At 40.3% G+C, this 15,889-nt stretch overlaps 3 protein-coding genes across 4 annotated transcripts in view; 1 reads left to right on the top strand and 2 right to left on the bottom strand.

The window, feature by feature from the left end:
- Nucleotides 1–401: 401 nt before the first annotated feature.
- On the bottom strand, nucleotides 402–2,339 carry LOC122353572 (actin cytoskeleton-regulatory complex protein pan1-like). Its single transcript, XM_043251369.1, has 3 exons — nucleotides 2,221–2,339; nucleotides 2,090–2,139; nucleotides 402–2,009 (listed from the first exon to the last, which is right to left on the bottom strand). Exons 1-3 carry the CDS (start codon nucleotides 2,244–2,246, stop codon nucleotides 481–483), a joined length of 1,605 nt encoding a protein of 534 aa, XP_043107304.1. The 5' UTR covers nucleotides 2,247–2,339; the 3' UTR covers nucleotides 402–480.
- Nucleotides 2,340–4,202: 1,863 nt separating this feature from the next.
- The window catches only part of arhgef10la (Rho guanine nucleotide exchange factor (GEF) 10-like a), a 98,574-nt gene continuing 86,887 nt past the window's right edge, over nucleotides 4,203–15,889 (top strand). Inside the window, exons 1-3 of one of the 2 annotated variants that reach the window (XM_043252316.1) lie at nucleotides 4,203–4,484; nucleotides 11,097–11,357; nucleotides 11,598–11,619. In XM_043252316.1, the coding sequence (XP_043108251.1) occupies nucleotides 11,102–11,357; nucleotides 11,598–11,619 (278 nt within the window). In that variant the 5' untranslated portion in view covers nucleotides 4,203–4,484; nucleotides 11,097–11,101. The remainder of the gene's footprint in view (nucleotides 4,485–11,096; nucleotides 11,358–11,597; nucleotides 11,620–15,889) is intronic. The other variant, XM_043252317.1, reaches the window with a different exon arrangement.
- wu:fi42e03 (paternally-expressed gene 3 protein) lies at nucleotides 11,651–14,133 on the bottom strand. The gene is made up of 3 exons (XM_043252318.1): nucleotides 14,035–14,133; nucleotides 13,877–13,929; nucleotides 11,651–13,798 (listed from the first exon to the last, which is right to left on the bottom strand). The coding sequence occupies exons 1-3, from the start codon at nucleotides 14,058–14,060 to the stop codon at nucleotides 11,877–11,879; spliced, it is 2,001 nt and encodes a 666-aa protein (XP_043108253.1). The 5' UTR covers nucleotides 14,061–14,133; the 3' UTR covers nucleotides 11,651–11,876.

Here is a 15,889-nt window from a genome sequence, read left to right as displayed (position 1 = left end):
GCCTGCACAGTAGTGACTACTTTGGAGCCCATGTCTGCTCAATATTGTCATGAGGTGAAGACAACAAACTAACTCCCATTCAAAGTACTCCCTCACCCCACTATAACAAGGATATTGCCAACTTCTTGTGAGACATCAGATCTCACACCATGAGATCTTGTTACACCCATAGTTTATCTTATACTCCCCTTATAACATTTGTGCACATTAAACTGAGCTATAATAGCATTATTTTTAGAGTTTGCAAAAACACTGGATGGTCACCCACTTGGCATCAAGAATTCAACTGGCCTGCAATCCTGGTTTCTCTGCCCTTCTCTCTCCCAGGTTTGTCGAACTCTACACCGATGGGTTAAAATGTGTTAGCACAAAATTAAAAAGGATGCCAGCAAACAACAAGAACAAGTCTAAACAATATTTATTGTTCAAAAACACGCTTCCGATCAAAACAGTAAAATAAACGGCAAGTCAACTGCACAGCTATGACTTCACTTGCTGCAATAGTTTCCACATGCTTGGTGATAAGCGTTTGCTTTGAGTTTTCTGGGAGCGCAGGGAAGCGGTTTCCTGGAAGTCAGGCTGCAACACAGACTCATAACTTGAAGCATGTTCTGCATTACTGGGTTGCTCTAGTGGTTGGGAAGCAAAACTGGAAATAGACTTATAACTTGATGGCGCCGAAGACCTCTGAAATCTAGGTCGAAGATACACTGATTGGCCACTGGACTTAGGCACAGACTGGTAGCGAGCATTTGATGATTGGTATCTGGTTGGTGCAGGCTGCAGGCCACTAGGCTGGAACACAGACTGGTATCTGGTTGGTGCAGGCTGCAGGCCACTAGGCTGGAACACAGACTGAAAGCTGGTTGGTGCAGGCTGCAGGCCACTAGGCTGGAACACAGACTGAAAGCTGGTTGGTGCCAATTTCACACCACTAGGCTGGAGCACCAATTGGTAGCTGGCTTGTGCTGGTTGCTGAACACTGGGCTGGGACATGGACTGGAAGCTAGTTGAAGACTGCGGACCACTAGGCTGTGTTAAAAACTGGAAGTTAGGTGGTGCCGACTGCAGGCCGCTATGCTGGGGCACAAACTGGAAGCCAGGTGATGCCGACTGCAGGCCACTACGCTGGGGCACAAACTGGAAGCCAGGTGATGCCGACTGCAGGCCACTACGCTGGGGCACAAACTGGAAGCCAGGTGATGCCGACTGCAGGCCACTACGCTGGGGCACAAACTGGAAGCCAGGTGGTGCCGACTGCAGGCCACTAGGCTGGGGCACAAACTGGAAGCCAGGTGGTGCCGACTGCAGGCCACTAGGCTGGGGCACAAACTGGAAGCCAGGTGGTGCCGACTGCAGGCCACTAGGCTGGGGCACAAACTGGAAGCCAGGTGGTGCCAACTGCAGGCCACTAGGCTGGGGCACAAACTGGAAGCCAGGTGGTGCCAACTGCAGGCCACTAGGCTGGGGCACCAACTGGAAGCCAGGTGGTGCCAACTGCAGGCCACTAGGCTGGGGCACCAACTGGAAGCTGGGTGCTGACTGCAGGCCGCTAGGCTGGGGCACACACGGGTAGAGAGCTTGTGGTAGTTGTGGGACACTGGGCAGAACCAGAGACGGGCTGTTGGCTTGAGAAGACTGTTGGACACTGGACTTGGCCTGATTTTGGAAGCTTGTCTTTGCTGGTTGCAAACTGCTGGACTCATTTCCTTGCTGCAAAGGCATTAAGAGAAGACTGGAACTTGAAGTCTGAGCTGGCCTGGTATCAGAGAACTGCTCCGAATCAACTTGTTCATCTTTCTGTGAACTGACAAAGGGCTCATTGCTACTGGACTGAGCACTGGTCTCCATTAGTTGCTGGGTACTAGATTCCCTTGATACAGCAACAGACTCAGACTCATCAATTGATACATCTCCTTGATCATACCAGTTGGAACTTTGATCATCTGGCAAAGAGGGATCAGTCTCATAGTATTTACGATGACCTCCATTGCGGATTGAGTCATGAGCTAGGGTTGGGGAGAGAGAGAAGAAAAATATATACATAGTTGATAAACGTGAACATAGAACTTGACTGAATAAAACTTACCACTTCCAGTTTGACAATTGACAGAGAAACAGAGAAGGGCCAGAGAAAAACTGCAACAAAAGACTTGTCTTTAATATTTGTTAAAAAACAACCAAGCAGAATGAATCAAAGACCATGATTTAACAGCATACCATACTCGTATATCAGCAGCCTTCATATTCAACCAGAATCACACCAGTTCCCTAGCTCAACAAAATCATGCCAAAATCATATAAAATATCGTAAACTCCAACACATACTAGTAGTACTTAACTGGTCCTTATATAGTATCTGCACCTGCCATTTACCAGTTGTTTCCTGACAATCAGTTGTCATGGAAACCTGTAGTAGCCTACACAATTATTAGATTCAGGTGTTACAACTCTGATTGTGACACCTACCATTCCTAAGTCATGAAAGCAACAGTTTGCTGACTGTTTAGAAATCAAGATTTTGGTTAAAAATACACACTTACATACATAACAAATTTTATAGATATTAGTCTTCTAAATTTGCATTTCTAGCTTTATATGTGTCCAAGCAATCAACAGTTTAGAGTTACTAGTTTATGAGGTTCTCAAATCATTATTATCACACATTTCAGGTACTCCAAATGGATGTTAATGTGCAATTCCCAGATGCAAAAATAAAATGATTAATCATATATATATATATATAGTACCTAAAGAATAAACCTGACCCTAAAGAATCATACCAGCTTGTGTAAAATGGGCATCTGATGACTCCTTTAAGAATGCATGCCCTGGAGAGCTGGTGTCCCTGCAGAGTTTAGCTCCCACTCTAATCAAACAAACATGATCAAGTCATTTAAGTATTTCAGGATACAGGTTGATGCTAAGGTTTGCAGGGACATTGAAAGGGACATGAAATAGTCACCGGAACAGGTATCAAAACAACAACCCGTTAAACCAACATACCCTTTAAATTCAAAACACAATTATTAACAGATTTGATCCTATCTCCTCTTTTTATTGACATAGGATTATGCTCTATACCCACTATTTTCAATGTGCTAGTTTATTAGGATTATTGTCTCTTTAATGTAAAGCCATAATATATTGATATTGTCATGTAACATTCTTATGTTCTGCTACTTAGTTATACTCTATTTTAGAGGATATATATATATATATATATATATATATATATATATATATATATATATATATATATATATATATGGTTTCTGGATTTTTCACCTCAGCAGCAGCATTTTTTGCATAATTTTGAATGTAAAAATGACATTTAATTTACATTCACTGAGAATTAAGTTGGGTTTCTTCCTTTATTATAGGCCCTGTTTAAACCCTGGTATTAAGATCTGTCTATGAAAGGGGAAACGATCACAAGTGGTTGTATGTTTACATGTATCTCAAACGCGTTTCTCCCGTGATTACTGTTTTTCGGATTTTTAATGGTCATTTTATGTATGTACACATATGTGACCCTGAATTACAAAACATAAGTAGCATGGGGACCTTTGTAGCAATATTGTAGCATTTTTATATATTAAATATATTTATAATATAAACTATATTAATATAAATATAGACATGTAAATATTTGTAAATATATACTGTATGTGTGTGTATTTGCCTATATACATAATAAATATGAACAGAACACACACATATAATAAGGAAACAAAATATTTTATTTCGGGTGCGATTAATCAAGTGATAGTATTTTTTTTTTTATATTTCAAAAACTGTAGTGTGTTTAATAATAATAATAATAATAATAAATCTCCAATCAGGTTTACTGTTTGAGTGTGTGTGTGTGTGTGTGTGTGTGTGTGTTTTGCAGAGTTTGCACAATACCGAATGGTCACTCACTTAGCTAATACTATTTATTCTACTTTTGGCCAGCTTGGAGATGCTGTAATCTCTGTCTCTTTCTCTCTCCCTCCCTTCCAGATTGTCGTACTCTTTTTTTCCCTTTAGCTTTCTAGACCCTGCCCCTTGGTCATCTAACCTGCCTTTAATTGGACGACAAGTCTGCCAGCAGCTTAGTCATTGGTGGAGCTTAACAGCCATTATACTTGTTCAGAAGGACTGTAACTGTCCAACAGCAGGGGAGGGAAGGAATGAGAGAAAAGAAGGGAGTGACAGAAGCCGGGGGAAGAGGGAGGCTCATTCAGCCTACGAGAGCGAGGAGGAGTGGAGCGGTTAGTGCACGGAGTAGGGAACTCACTGCCTGTGGGAAAGTAAACAGCAGGGTATTTGCCGCCCTCTCAGAGGCCTCAGTCCGCTAGCAGTGGATAAACGGAGGATGAGGATGTATTCAAGGAGGTAGCTGATTTCATAGCAGGAAGTGCATGGGAGGTTGTTGGGATTAAAGTCCCTCTTGGGAGGTGCTGAAGCTTTCCTGTGGAAGTACTACTGAGGACAGAAAGGTGAGTTGTGCTGTTTATTGTTCATTTTCACTTTTCTCATGCACACTAATGCTCTAAGTTTGCTTCTCAGTCATGCAACAAAGGCAGGGGCACCATGAAAAGGGGTCTTTTCTCTAGAGTGGGGGTAGGAGAAGAGAAGACAGAAGAGGCGGCTGTGCGCTCTCCCTAATTTCAGTGGCTCATTGGGAAACCCTCTCACAGGCTGTCTGGCATCATTTACTCACTCTAATGTCATCCCAGACCTTGTATGACTTTCGGTGAAACCCAAAAGATGATATTTTGATGAATTTCAAATGGTTTTGTCTGTACTATGAAAGACACTTTTTTTTCTCAAAATATCCACTTGTTCTCTGTTACAGAAGAATGAATGTCAAAGAGCTTTGGAACAACACGAGTTCACCCCCTAAATGATTTTAACTCAGGTGCTAAACGTGAACTGGGAATTGTTTAATCTTTTCAAACTTACATACGACCGCATATCTGATTTAGAGAGAAATTAGAGCAGCTTTTTTACGAACTATTCCAACATAAGAGCCACAATCACACACTTCGTGAGGGGGCCTCAAAACCCTGCATCTAGCTGACACTCAACTTTCACCGACTTTCTTTTACGCTTCCAGAATTAGTTTAAAAATGGGCCTTGTTCCATTTCCCTCCTTTTTTCTCGATGACAGTTCAGCGTCGTTAGCAGTCCATGCATGTCTGAGAGAGAGCTGCAGTACAAACACACCCTGTCAGTGGTCTCTCCAATCCAAGGGGGGTTTTGGGCCCTCTGGTATGACAGAGGCGTACGCACAAACGCAGGGGCCTCCTAGCGCATGTGATACCAGATATTGGGTGGAGGGTGCTTCTTCCACATGTTAATGAGAATTTGAAAGTTTCCATCTGGCACCCTGAGGCATGCGAGAAAGTCTTCAGAGTGGGAAAGGTGTTGTACGAAGTCCTCTGCCCTGTTTGAGAACACATTGCGCAACTACATGACAGACACGAAACACTATATGTTCAGAAGGTGAAAGAGGATCTTGAGCTTTTATGTGATTGTTCCTATGGACGTAAAGGCAGAACTGAACAGATCTTTTGAATCCGTGAATGCCAAACCACATGATGCTTTGAAGGTCTGAGGATGTAAATGAACAATCTGTCTGAACAATGACATGTTACATGACTCTCTTTGTTGTGTGTTTTATGGTTATATGTGTTTTGGCATCACTATTATCAGGTGGCCAATGGAATTCCACGCTCCAGTTATTTACACATGGCGACTCCGAATTTTATTTTAAAGTTGCAATGAAACAGAAGTAGCAACAGATATTATCTATTTTTTGTATTGTGCCAATTACCTGACTATAACTACCAAAAAATGACTTTATGCATCAGCTTTCGATGAATTGAACTGAGTTCAAGCTAGACGATGACTAACTTTGTAACATCGACGCAGTCATTGATTCAAGATGAATTTGTTTCATAACTCAACTTTGAAACATTGACAGTTATCGAACTGAACTGGAACAATACAGTACTAAATCAAGCCACATAATGACATTATTAAGCACAGCTTAATTTTTATTTATTATCACGTTGCTGTTCATTACTGTCAAGCTGCTTCAGTTTTTTTCTAAAAAAAAGCATATATGCGCACATAAATTTTTTATATAAGATTTATATAGACTAAACTTTCACTTCATCCTGACTTTAACATACTATAATAACAATAATAATATTTTTAAATGAACATTTTTTATTTATATAGTGCCTTACAGTGAAGATACAATTAGAAAAGAAAAACATCGGTATAATTAACATGACAAAATAAGCACAAGTGAAAAACAAAATACGACTTAATGAGAAAACGCAACAGAATATACGAATATTAACATTCAGAAAACAAAAAGATGCAGTACATAGCTTCTAAATGATGACATCCAGAAAACAGGTGAGTTTTAAGAAGTGTTCATTTAGCTTCAAGAATAGCATTGACGAGGCAAAACGCTAAATGATCGACCCCCCTGTTGAAGCAAGGCGACACCGAGGGATACTGAGAAGGCCAGAATCAGCGGGGCGTGATGAGTGAGTCAGGGTGTATGGGAGGAAAGGTTCACAGAGATGGCAGGGAGCCAGGTTGTGCAACGATTTAAAAGTGACCTGGAGAATTGAGTATTTTTCAGTGTACAATTTGCAACAGGAAGCCAATCGGGATTAAATGAAATGGTCTGGCTGAGTAGTCTAGCAGCAGAATTTTGTATATACTGTACCCTGGACCTGGCATTGAACTAGCATAGAAATAATCAAGGCGGGTTGTGTCAAAAGCATGCATAATAGCTTCTGTATTTTTAAAACTAATAAAACGGTGGAGCTTGGCAATTATTGGCAGCTGTTTATTTAAAAGTGCATTATAGACCACCCCAAGGATAAATAATGCATTCTTGCATGTCTGTGGTCTGCAGAATCAGACACTGCTGACCTGGCACATTTTGAGTATGTGCCATTGTGACAATAGAGGACATGTGGAGACGCAGCAGTTTAAATACAGGGGAAGGTGCAGCTCCAGTAAGCCTCAACGCACTGCTGTTTTTGTTCAGGCATCCTGTTAAAATTAAGAAGATAAAAACACATGTGCTAAAAACAGTAGCAATTTGCATTACAATGCATTAAATGTTTTGATTATCTGACACGTATTTTAATTCATTCTGTGAACACGTACAGTTCACATGTACTCAGCGGGCAAGAATGACATGAATCAGTGTGAACATATCCCTCAGCCGTCTTGTAACTCCAGCTATTCAAGGCTCTTGGGATACTGATAAGAAGCGGAAAAGGATGTTTCCTCCTTGTGTTGATACACTAGTGGTTTTGCAACTCACAAATGTATTGAGGACTGCAGGGAAAACAACACAGATGTAAATATGTAGTATAATACTGTACAAAAGTTGCTTCAGTGCTGTGAATATTCTTGTAACACTGTAAATGCTGTAGCTGGTTTAAAAATCAGACATGCATCATGACATAGAACACACACACATGCATTCATGTACCCTTGGTCAATGAAAGAAAACTCACAATGGTCACAGAAATAACTTTAATCTGACAAAGCAATAATAAATAAAATTCTATAAATGTTAACCAATGAAAGTCAGACATTGTTTTTCAACCATGCTTCAACAGAATTATTAAAAAAATAAACTCATGAAACAGACCTGACAAAAATGATGGTACCCTAACTTAATATTTTGTTGCGCAACCTTTTGAGGCAATCACTGCAATCAACGCTTCCTGTAACTGTCAATGAGACTTCTGCACCTCTCAGCAGGTATTTTGCCCACTCCTCATGAGCAAACTGCTCCAGTTGTGTCCGGTTTGAAGGGTGCCTTTTCCAGACTGCATGTTTCAGCTCCTTCCAAAGATGCTCAATAATTGAGGTCAGGGCTCATAGAAGGCCACTTTACAATAGTCCAATTTTTTTTCCTCTTAGCCATTCTTGGGTGTTTTTAGCGGTGTGTTTTGGGTCATTGTCCTGTTGCAAGACCCATGACCTGCGACTGAGACCAAGCTTTCTGACACTTGCTAGTACATTTCTCTCTAGAATTCCTTGATAGTCTTGAGATTTCATTGTACCCTGCACAGATTCAAGACACCCTGTGCCAGACGCAGCAAAGCAGCCCCAGAACATAACAGAGCCTCCTCCATGTTTCACAGTAGGGACAGTGTTCTTTTCTTGATATGCTTCATTTTTTCGTCTGTGAACATACAGCTGATGTGCCTTGGCAAAATGATTTTTGTCTCATCTGTCCACAGGACATTCTCCCAGAAGCTTTGTGGCTTGTCAACATGTAGTTTGGCATATTCCAGTCTTGCTTTTTATCTGTTTTCAACAATGGTGTCCTCCTTGGTCGTCTCCCATGTAGTCCACTTTGGCTCAAACAACGACGGATGGTGCGATCTGACACTGATGTTCCTTGAGCATGAAGTTCACCTTGAATCTCTTTAGAAGTCTTTCTAGGCTCTTTTGTTACCATTCGGATTATCCGTCTCTTAGATTTGTCATCAATTTTCCTCCTGCGCCACGTCCAGGAGGTTGGCTACAGTCCCATGGATCTTAAACTTCTGAATAATATGTGCAACTGTAGTGAACATCTAGTTGCTTGGAGATGGTCTTATAGCCTTTACCTTTAACATGCTTGTCTATAATTTTCTTTCTGATCTCTTGAGACAACTCTTTCCTTTGCTTCCTCTGGTCCATGTCGAGTGTGGTACACACATATAAAACACAGTGATTACCTGGAGCCATATATATAGGCCCAATGGCTGATTACAAGGTTGTAGACACCTGTGATGCTAATTAGTGGACACACCTTGAATTAACATGTCCCTTTGGTCACATTATTTTCAGTGTTTTCTAGGGGTACCATCATTTTTGTCCATGCCTGTTATGAGTTTATTTTTTTAAATAATCTGTTGAAGCATGGTTGAAAAACAATGTCTGACTTTCATTGGTTAACATTTATAGAATTTTTATTTATTATTACTTTTGTTTATTTCTGTGACCATTGTGACTTTTTCTTTCATTGACCGAAGGGTATCAACAATTTTGTCCACGTCTGTATATGTCTATGCTGAATAATCCACCAGGGGCATAATATACACTGCTTATTTTATTGGAATTGACCAATCAATTTTTTCAGTTCAAATTCATCCGTTACTTACTGTAGTTAAAGCTAGGCAAATTAGTCAGATGCAAACACAGACAGGTACTGATGCTGCAAGGACCAGCACGGTCAGTCATGTTTATAAAATGTAAAGATGATTTTTCTATTCAATTTTTCTTCAAGAGAATGCAAGTACACTAAATAAATGTACTTTTCTCTAAAAGTCGCAAATAAAACTTCACTTATATTGTATTGTCTTTGGGAAGACAGACGAGACATATCAAGAGCAAACAATCTTTACTGAAATGTATATAAAATAAGGTTAGATGTTAAGATGTTTCTCCCAAGATATTGTTGAGTTTTTCATTTAATCTTATTTTCTTTCCCTTTTTTCTTTTCCATGAGACTTCTATTTCTCCAAATAAACCACAACTGACAGTAATTCTGGATACCCATGCACCATGCTTTAAATATTGATGCAGATTGACGCTACTTTTTAATGGCATCGTTATGTTGCATTACAGCATGAGCAAAACGTTTATAGTTTGCTTCATAAAAATATACGTCTAAGCATTTGATGGTTTGGCTGTGCGCATTTGTTGTGCCGTATGATTTTTAGCAGTGCTTGGTCCCACCATTTCTCACATCATATACCACTGACCTTTTGACTTGTGATCTAACAAACAGCAAGGCATTCCTCAGTGATGAATGCAGAAACAACGCTTTGTGAATTTGTTCCAAGGTCTCGTCACAAGAGTGCCATTGTGTGTGGTGTAACATGAAGTGGGCTCACTGGAGAAACTGTGTTTGTGGTCCACTGTAAGGGACAGAAGGCCTTGGACACAATGGCTTTATCAGAACGGACACACATGAATAGGATACATTCTGAAAAACATGTCTGGTGTTGCATGTCTCCCTTCATTACATTAGCTTTTTTGTAACTAATTCAGCATTTGAATAGGTAAATCGTTTCTGGTTAGGTTTTCAGACAACCAGATCTTGACTCGCATTATTGTTACACATTATTAAATAATCTAGTGAGCCTGCCTAGTTTGTGATGCATTACTGTATAGTTATGTGTAGCCTAAGCATATAGATGTGGCAAATAAATGAATAAATTATCTTATTGTAACTTTTTACACAACAAATTTTACGAATCTTTAAGCTTGTAATATTCCACTGCGATTTTGGACAATAAATCAATATACATCAACGCATAATTGATATTCTTGTGACATCATCTGTGTTCTTAGCATAAAATCTTATTAGATGTCATTTATTCCCTTTACTCCTACTTTTTTTAATAATCCAAGTTCCTGTACAATCATGTCCTTGTAGACAGTGAGGTCATCTACTAAAAGGCTATATCAGCAGATGTATCACTGCATGGAACTGTGCCAACAAAGGAAACAATTATGAGGTCATTAAACTGCCAAATGTGGAATGAGGGAGTATTTCGCCTTAAATGGTGGAACTCATTAAATGAAGCTATTTTTGACAGTGTGTAGACATGATAGCTAAAGAATGTTTATTAAACTGTGTGCAGGGTACAATATTGTGTACTTTACAAGGTGGAGGAAAAAGTCAGTTGTCTCGAGCGCAATTCCTAGAGGGCCACAGTTCTTCAGAGTTATGCTCCAGCCAGCTCCAAATCACACCTGCTTGGAAGTTTCTAGTGATTCTGAAAAGCTTGATTAGCTGGATCCGGTGTTTGATTAGAATGAAAATTAGTATGTCCTAGTGATACATATAATTGAAATTCAAACAAACAATAATGTGATTTACAATAATTTTTTTCACCCAATGTGTAAACATACAGTGGGGATGTTTACAAAAAAAAAAAAAAAAAAACACATATTGGTCATGTATACATACTTCATAGGAGTGCAAGTAGAAGACCTAAGTGCAGCGTAGTATGATGTACAAAGTAACACTTTTTTTTTTTTTTTTTTTTTTTTTTTTTAAACAGAGCCCATGTCCATAACTCACCAATACCTGGAGAATGATGTGGAGAAAGAAGAGGAAAAGAAAGAAAACTCAAATTTTGAAGAGGAGATTGGCAAACAAAAAGGCAAGACTACCTCGGGAGAGGAGACTGCAAAATGCAGCGAGCCTCAGTCACATTCAAGTGACTTGGAAGGGACTCAGGAAAAACATGCAGACAATTTGTCCCAAACGGTCACTACAGTTTCTCCTGCTGGTCAGGAGTGTATCAGTCATTATAACACTAGTAAGTTTTAACCTTTTCATTTCCACAAATTATACTCACCTAGGAACTGTTTTTAGTATTGGGAATTACTGAGACATTTTAGGGAACCATTGTGAGCAAGACAAACTTTTGCTATACATGGCCAATGAACTTATTTTGGCATATACCTGCTTAAACTTTGGAAGTCCTAAAGTTAAAGTGCAACCTGTCAGCTAACTACTAGATTATAAAATTCACATTTCCCCTTTTTTTCCTTTACAGCGGCATCAACGACCACCAAAAGGTAAGATGGTTTACTTAAGTCACACAAAAGATACGGTTGTTAAGTCACATTTATTGACACTTTTCAAAATAAATAAGCAGACAAACAAATAAGCCAAAACCAGGAATCTGCAAAACAAGTAAATAGCTATGACTAGTTTCAAAAGCCTGAAACTTGTTTGGAATGAACGCTGGTCATTTTGGGCTGGTCCAGGAACATTTCACAATAAATTCAACTGTGCTGGATACTAAACTCCAAGTTGCACTAACTGTGACCCACTACTGGGCTGCAAGCTGGTAATTGGGCGGAGATTCATACTCCTTGCAATTATAAAGTTTGGAGCCAATCTGATAAATTTGTCTCTCTTGGGTCTGCACTGGCTTAAAATCTAATTGAGTGTCATGCTTAACCACAGGCTGGTAGTTGCCTTGTGCTGGTTGTAGGGTACTGGCCTGAGCCACAGTGGCGTAACTGCTTTGTGCTGGTTGTTGGACAGAGGGCTGGGCCACATACTGGTAGCTCATTTTTGCTGGTTGTTGGACAACAGGCTGAGCCACATACTGGTAACTCGCTTGTGATGGTTGTTGGACAGCAGGCTGAGCCACATGCTGGTAACTCGCTTGTGATGGTTGTTGGACAGCAGGCTGAGCCACATGCTGGTAACTCGTTTGTGATGGTTGTTGGACAACAGGCTGAGCCACATACTGGTAACTCGCTTGTGATGGTTGTTGGACAGCAGGCTGGGTCACATACAGGTAGCTCACTTGTGCTGGCTGTTGGACAGCTGGCTGGGCCACATACTGGTAACTTGCTTTTGATGGTTGTTGGACAGCAGGCTGAGCCACATACCGGTAGCGCGCTTCTACTGGTTGTTGGACAGCAGGCTGAGCCGCATACTGGTAGCTCCCTTGTTGGACAGCAGGCTGGGCCACATACTGGTAGCCTGCATTTGCTGGTTGGAAAGCAGGCTGAGCTACATACTGGTAGCTTGCTTTTGCTGGTTGTTGGACAGCAGGCTGTGCCATGGGCTGGTAGCTGGCTTGTTCTGGTTGATGGAAAGCAGGCTGAGCTACATACTGGTAGATTGCTTGTGCTGGTTGTAGGGTACTGGTCTGAGAATCAGATGGGTAGCCGCTGTGTGCTGGTTGTTGGACAGCAGGGTGGGCTACATACTGGTAGATGGCTTGTGCTGGTTGTTGGACAACAGGCTGGGCTACATACTCGTAGATGGCTTGTGCTGGTTGTTGGACAGCAGGCTTGGCCACATATTGGTAGGTTGCTTGTGCTGGTTGTTGGTCAGCAGGCTTGACCACATATTGGTAGGTTGCTTGTGCTGGTTGTTGGTCAGCAGGCTTGACCACATATTGGTAGGTCGCTTGTGCTGGTTGTTGGTCAGCAGGCTTGGCCACATATTGGTAGGTCGCTTGTGCCGGTTGTTGGTAAACAGGCTTGGCTGCAGACTGGAAGCTAGCTTGTGCTGGTTTTACAGGAGGCTTGGCCACATACAGCTTTGAATCAGATTGCCAGCGTTGATCGCTTGGAGGCTTAGGAGACTTTCTGCTTGATTGCCACGCAGACTGGGAGCTAGCCTGTGCCAATTGTTGGTCACTGTTCGGGGTTAACTGCAGGGAGCTAGACTGGGCCATGGTTCCAGAGCTGGCTTGTACTGGTTGCAGACCACTGGGCTGGAAGTTTGTCTGCACTAGCCGTTGAGTGTAAGGCTTTGCCAGAGAGTCCCTGCTGGTCTGCAGAGGATTTTGGGAAGTTAACTGCACTGGCTTAAGAACAGAATCACTGCTTTGTTGCAGTGGGAAAACATTGGAAGTGTCAGAACCTTGAACACCAGCTGATTGACTTAAGCCATACCCCGACTTGCCCATACCTACTGCATTACGCACAGAGCCCCGAGGAAGGCTACCACTTCCAGCCGAAGCAAATTGAGAGGCTTTTGGCTGGCTTCTAGTGTCTGAACCAGAACTTCCAGTCTGTGAACTGTAGCTTCCAGTAACATAACGTTTCTTAACTGCAGCATCATTAATTACATTCTTAGAACTCTGGGGCCTCACTGGTCCTGCTCCATCTCTTGTGCCATACCAGTTGTAAAAAGCTTGTAACATAACATCCTCCGTGGGTTGACTATTTTTTGGAATATCAGGGTTATAATATCCAGGATGACCTCCATTGTGGACAGAGCCATCAACTACAGAAAAACAAAAAGGCATCATTAAGACGGTGTTGACAAAAGGTAAAATTACATAAGTGAACTAGAGAAACTTACAAGCCGCAATACTGTCATGAACACAAAGGCCTAAAAGCACTGCCAAAGAAAAACTGCAAAACATTTTTAATTATTGTAAAACATTTTTTAATGAAATCTATAAAATTGTTTGAATAAATCTTAAAAAGTTAATGAACAAATCCATAAACTAAACATACCTTAAAATTTGCACTGCTGTACCCATGTCAGGCTAAAACCAACCTCAGCCTAGCATCAACAAAAAGAAAAGATATTAGATACAAATTACTAAAATGGCTTTTCATAGTACTTGCCTCTACCAACCACCAATCACAGTTTTAGTCACAGATTATTGTCTCACACCAATCAGTTGTCAAGGCAACCTCTAATGAATCATTATTGATTCCAGGTGTTATAGAATGTCAAGTGATGTTTGGTTAGTGCCATTCTTTAATATAGTACATTTCTGTAAAAAAAATCTAATTCATTCAGTTGTAATGTTGATCTCAAATGTTCGTTTTCCTGGTGCATTAGAGTGATGATTTGAAAAGGAAAGTCTGTTGTTTTGTGTTAAGTGCTTATAGATTTAAAATCTTTATAACCTGTGCATTACTTTTAAATGTATCTTTATGGTGAACTGCATGCCAGGAAATGACCCGTTTTAGTTTTGTTGTGTTATGAGGAAAAGATAAAAAAAATTCTGGCAGTATATTTCCTGTGAGCTTTCCTGTGGTGAAAGTTGTATTCAAAATGAGACCTTTTTTCAGTTTATGCTACTGTTATATTCTGCTGAATGGATGTTTCCAACATGAAGATGTTAATACTGCTGCAAGTTGTTGCTATCAACAGCTGTTTTTATTTGGTTGGGTGTGTGTCAGCACTCTTTACGCTGATGTGCTGCTATTTCAGCATGTCTGACATGTTTGTATTTATTTCCTCTGTAAATATTCTTGTTTTTTAAATAATAATAATCCCAAGCAATTTGTTCCTCCTCTGAATATAGTAGAACAAATTTAACACCTCTAACTTACAATGCATTGATTAGATTATACAATAATAGCATAGTATGATAATTTGCTTTGCACTCAATAAGGGGGAAAGACAGGCTGCTTAGGGCCATGTGGGACAAATGTTGCAAGTAGACGTTCTGTGTTTCTAGCTGCAGAGAAAAAGGATCTGTAACCCTGTTTCCAATATGTTCACAAAGCAGAGGCAGGTAAACGTGCCCATGCAACATCTTTTTCCCTTTAACCTGGGGAGAAGTGTGTTTTGTAGGAGTGGGAAAGAAAATATACATCTGTAGTGAGAAGAGACGCACAGAGCTCACAGCTGTCTTATGTGCGCTCTGCTGCAAAACACCTGCTCTTTCCCCTATAGCAACTGAGAGCTTGTAAGATTAGCTCTGACAGCCAGCTTTTATGATGTCATTCCACACCATTTCACATGGAATAACTGCAGTTAAAAGGATGTATTTCACGCTTTCTATGAAGTTTCTTAGCTTATTTACATTTTGCACTTGGCATTCTTACCTTATTGCATCCCTCGAAATGATATGTAAAGGGTGGTGTAAATAGATATAAGCATTTGATGATGTGTAATTAGAGGCAATAGATGATGACTCTCAAAAGCAGTATACATAACCTGTAGTAGACTGTTGAAACTAAATATATATTAGACATATATTTCAATCACCAGAATGCTGTAACATTTCACTGGCAGACTTTACATGATCTTATTTCCTTGTAACTAACCCTTTTTGTGTAGAATAACTTTAGATTTACTGTAGTTAATCATAGCAAGCATGACATAAGCATCCCCATTACTAGGTTGACTGGCCTATATATATATATATATTTCAGTTTAATCAAATTGTGTCAAAACAAAGCAACAACAACAACAACAACAAAACTAGCTCAGATTGCATCGGTTATTCGACTCGGTACTGTGAAAACTCTACCCTATTTCCATCTCATTTCCATTTTGACAAGCTTAAGTCCTCTACACCAAACACTGTAGCACTTATAACGAAACACAAGTGCTTTTTGTGATACTGTG

The sequence above is a fragment of the Puntigrus tetrazona genome, chromosome 11 (assembly GCF_018831695.1).
Source record: "Puntigrus tetrazona isolate hp1 chromosome 11, ASM1883169v1, whole genome shotgun sequence".
NCBI classification, from domain to species: domain Eukaryota; kingdom Metazoa; phylum Chordata; class Actinopteri; order Cypriniformes; family Cyprinidae; genus Puntigrus; species Puntigrus tetrazona.
This window is presented reverse-complemented; position numbering and strand designations above follow the sequence as displayed.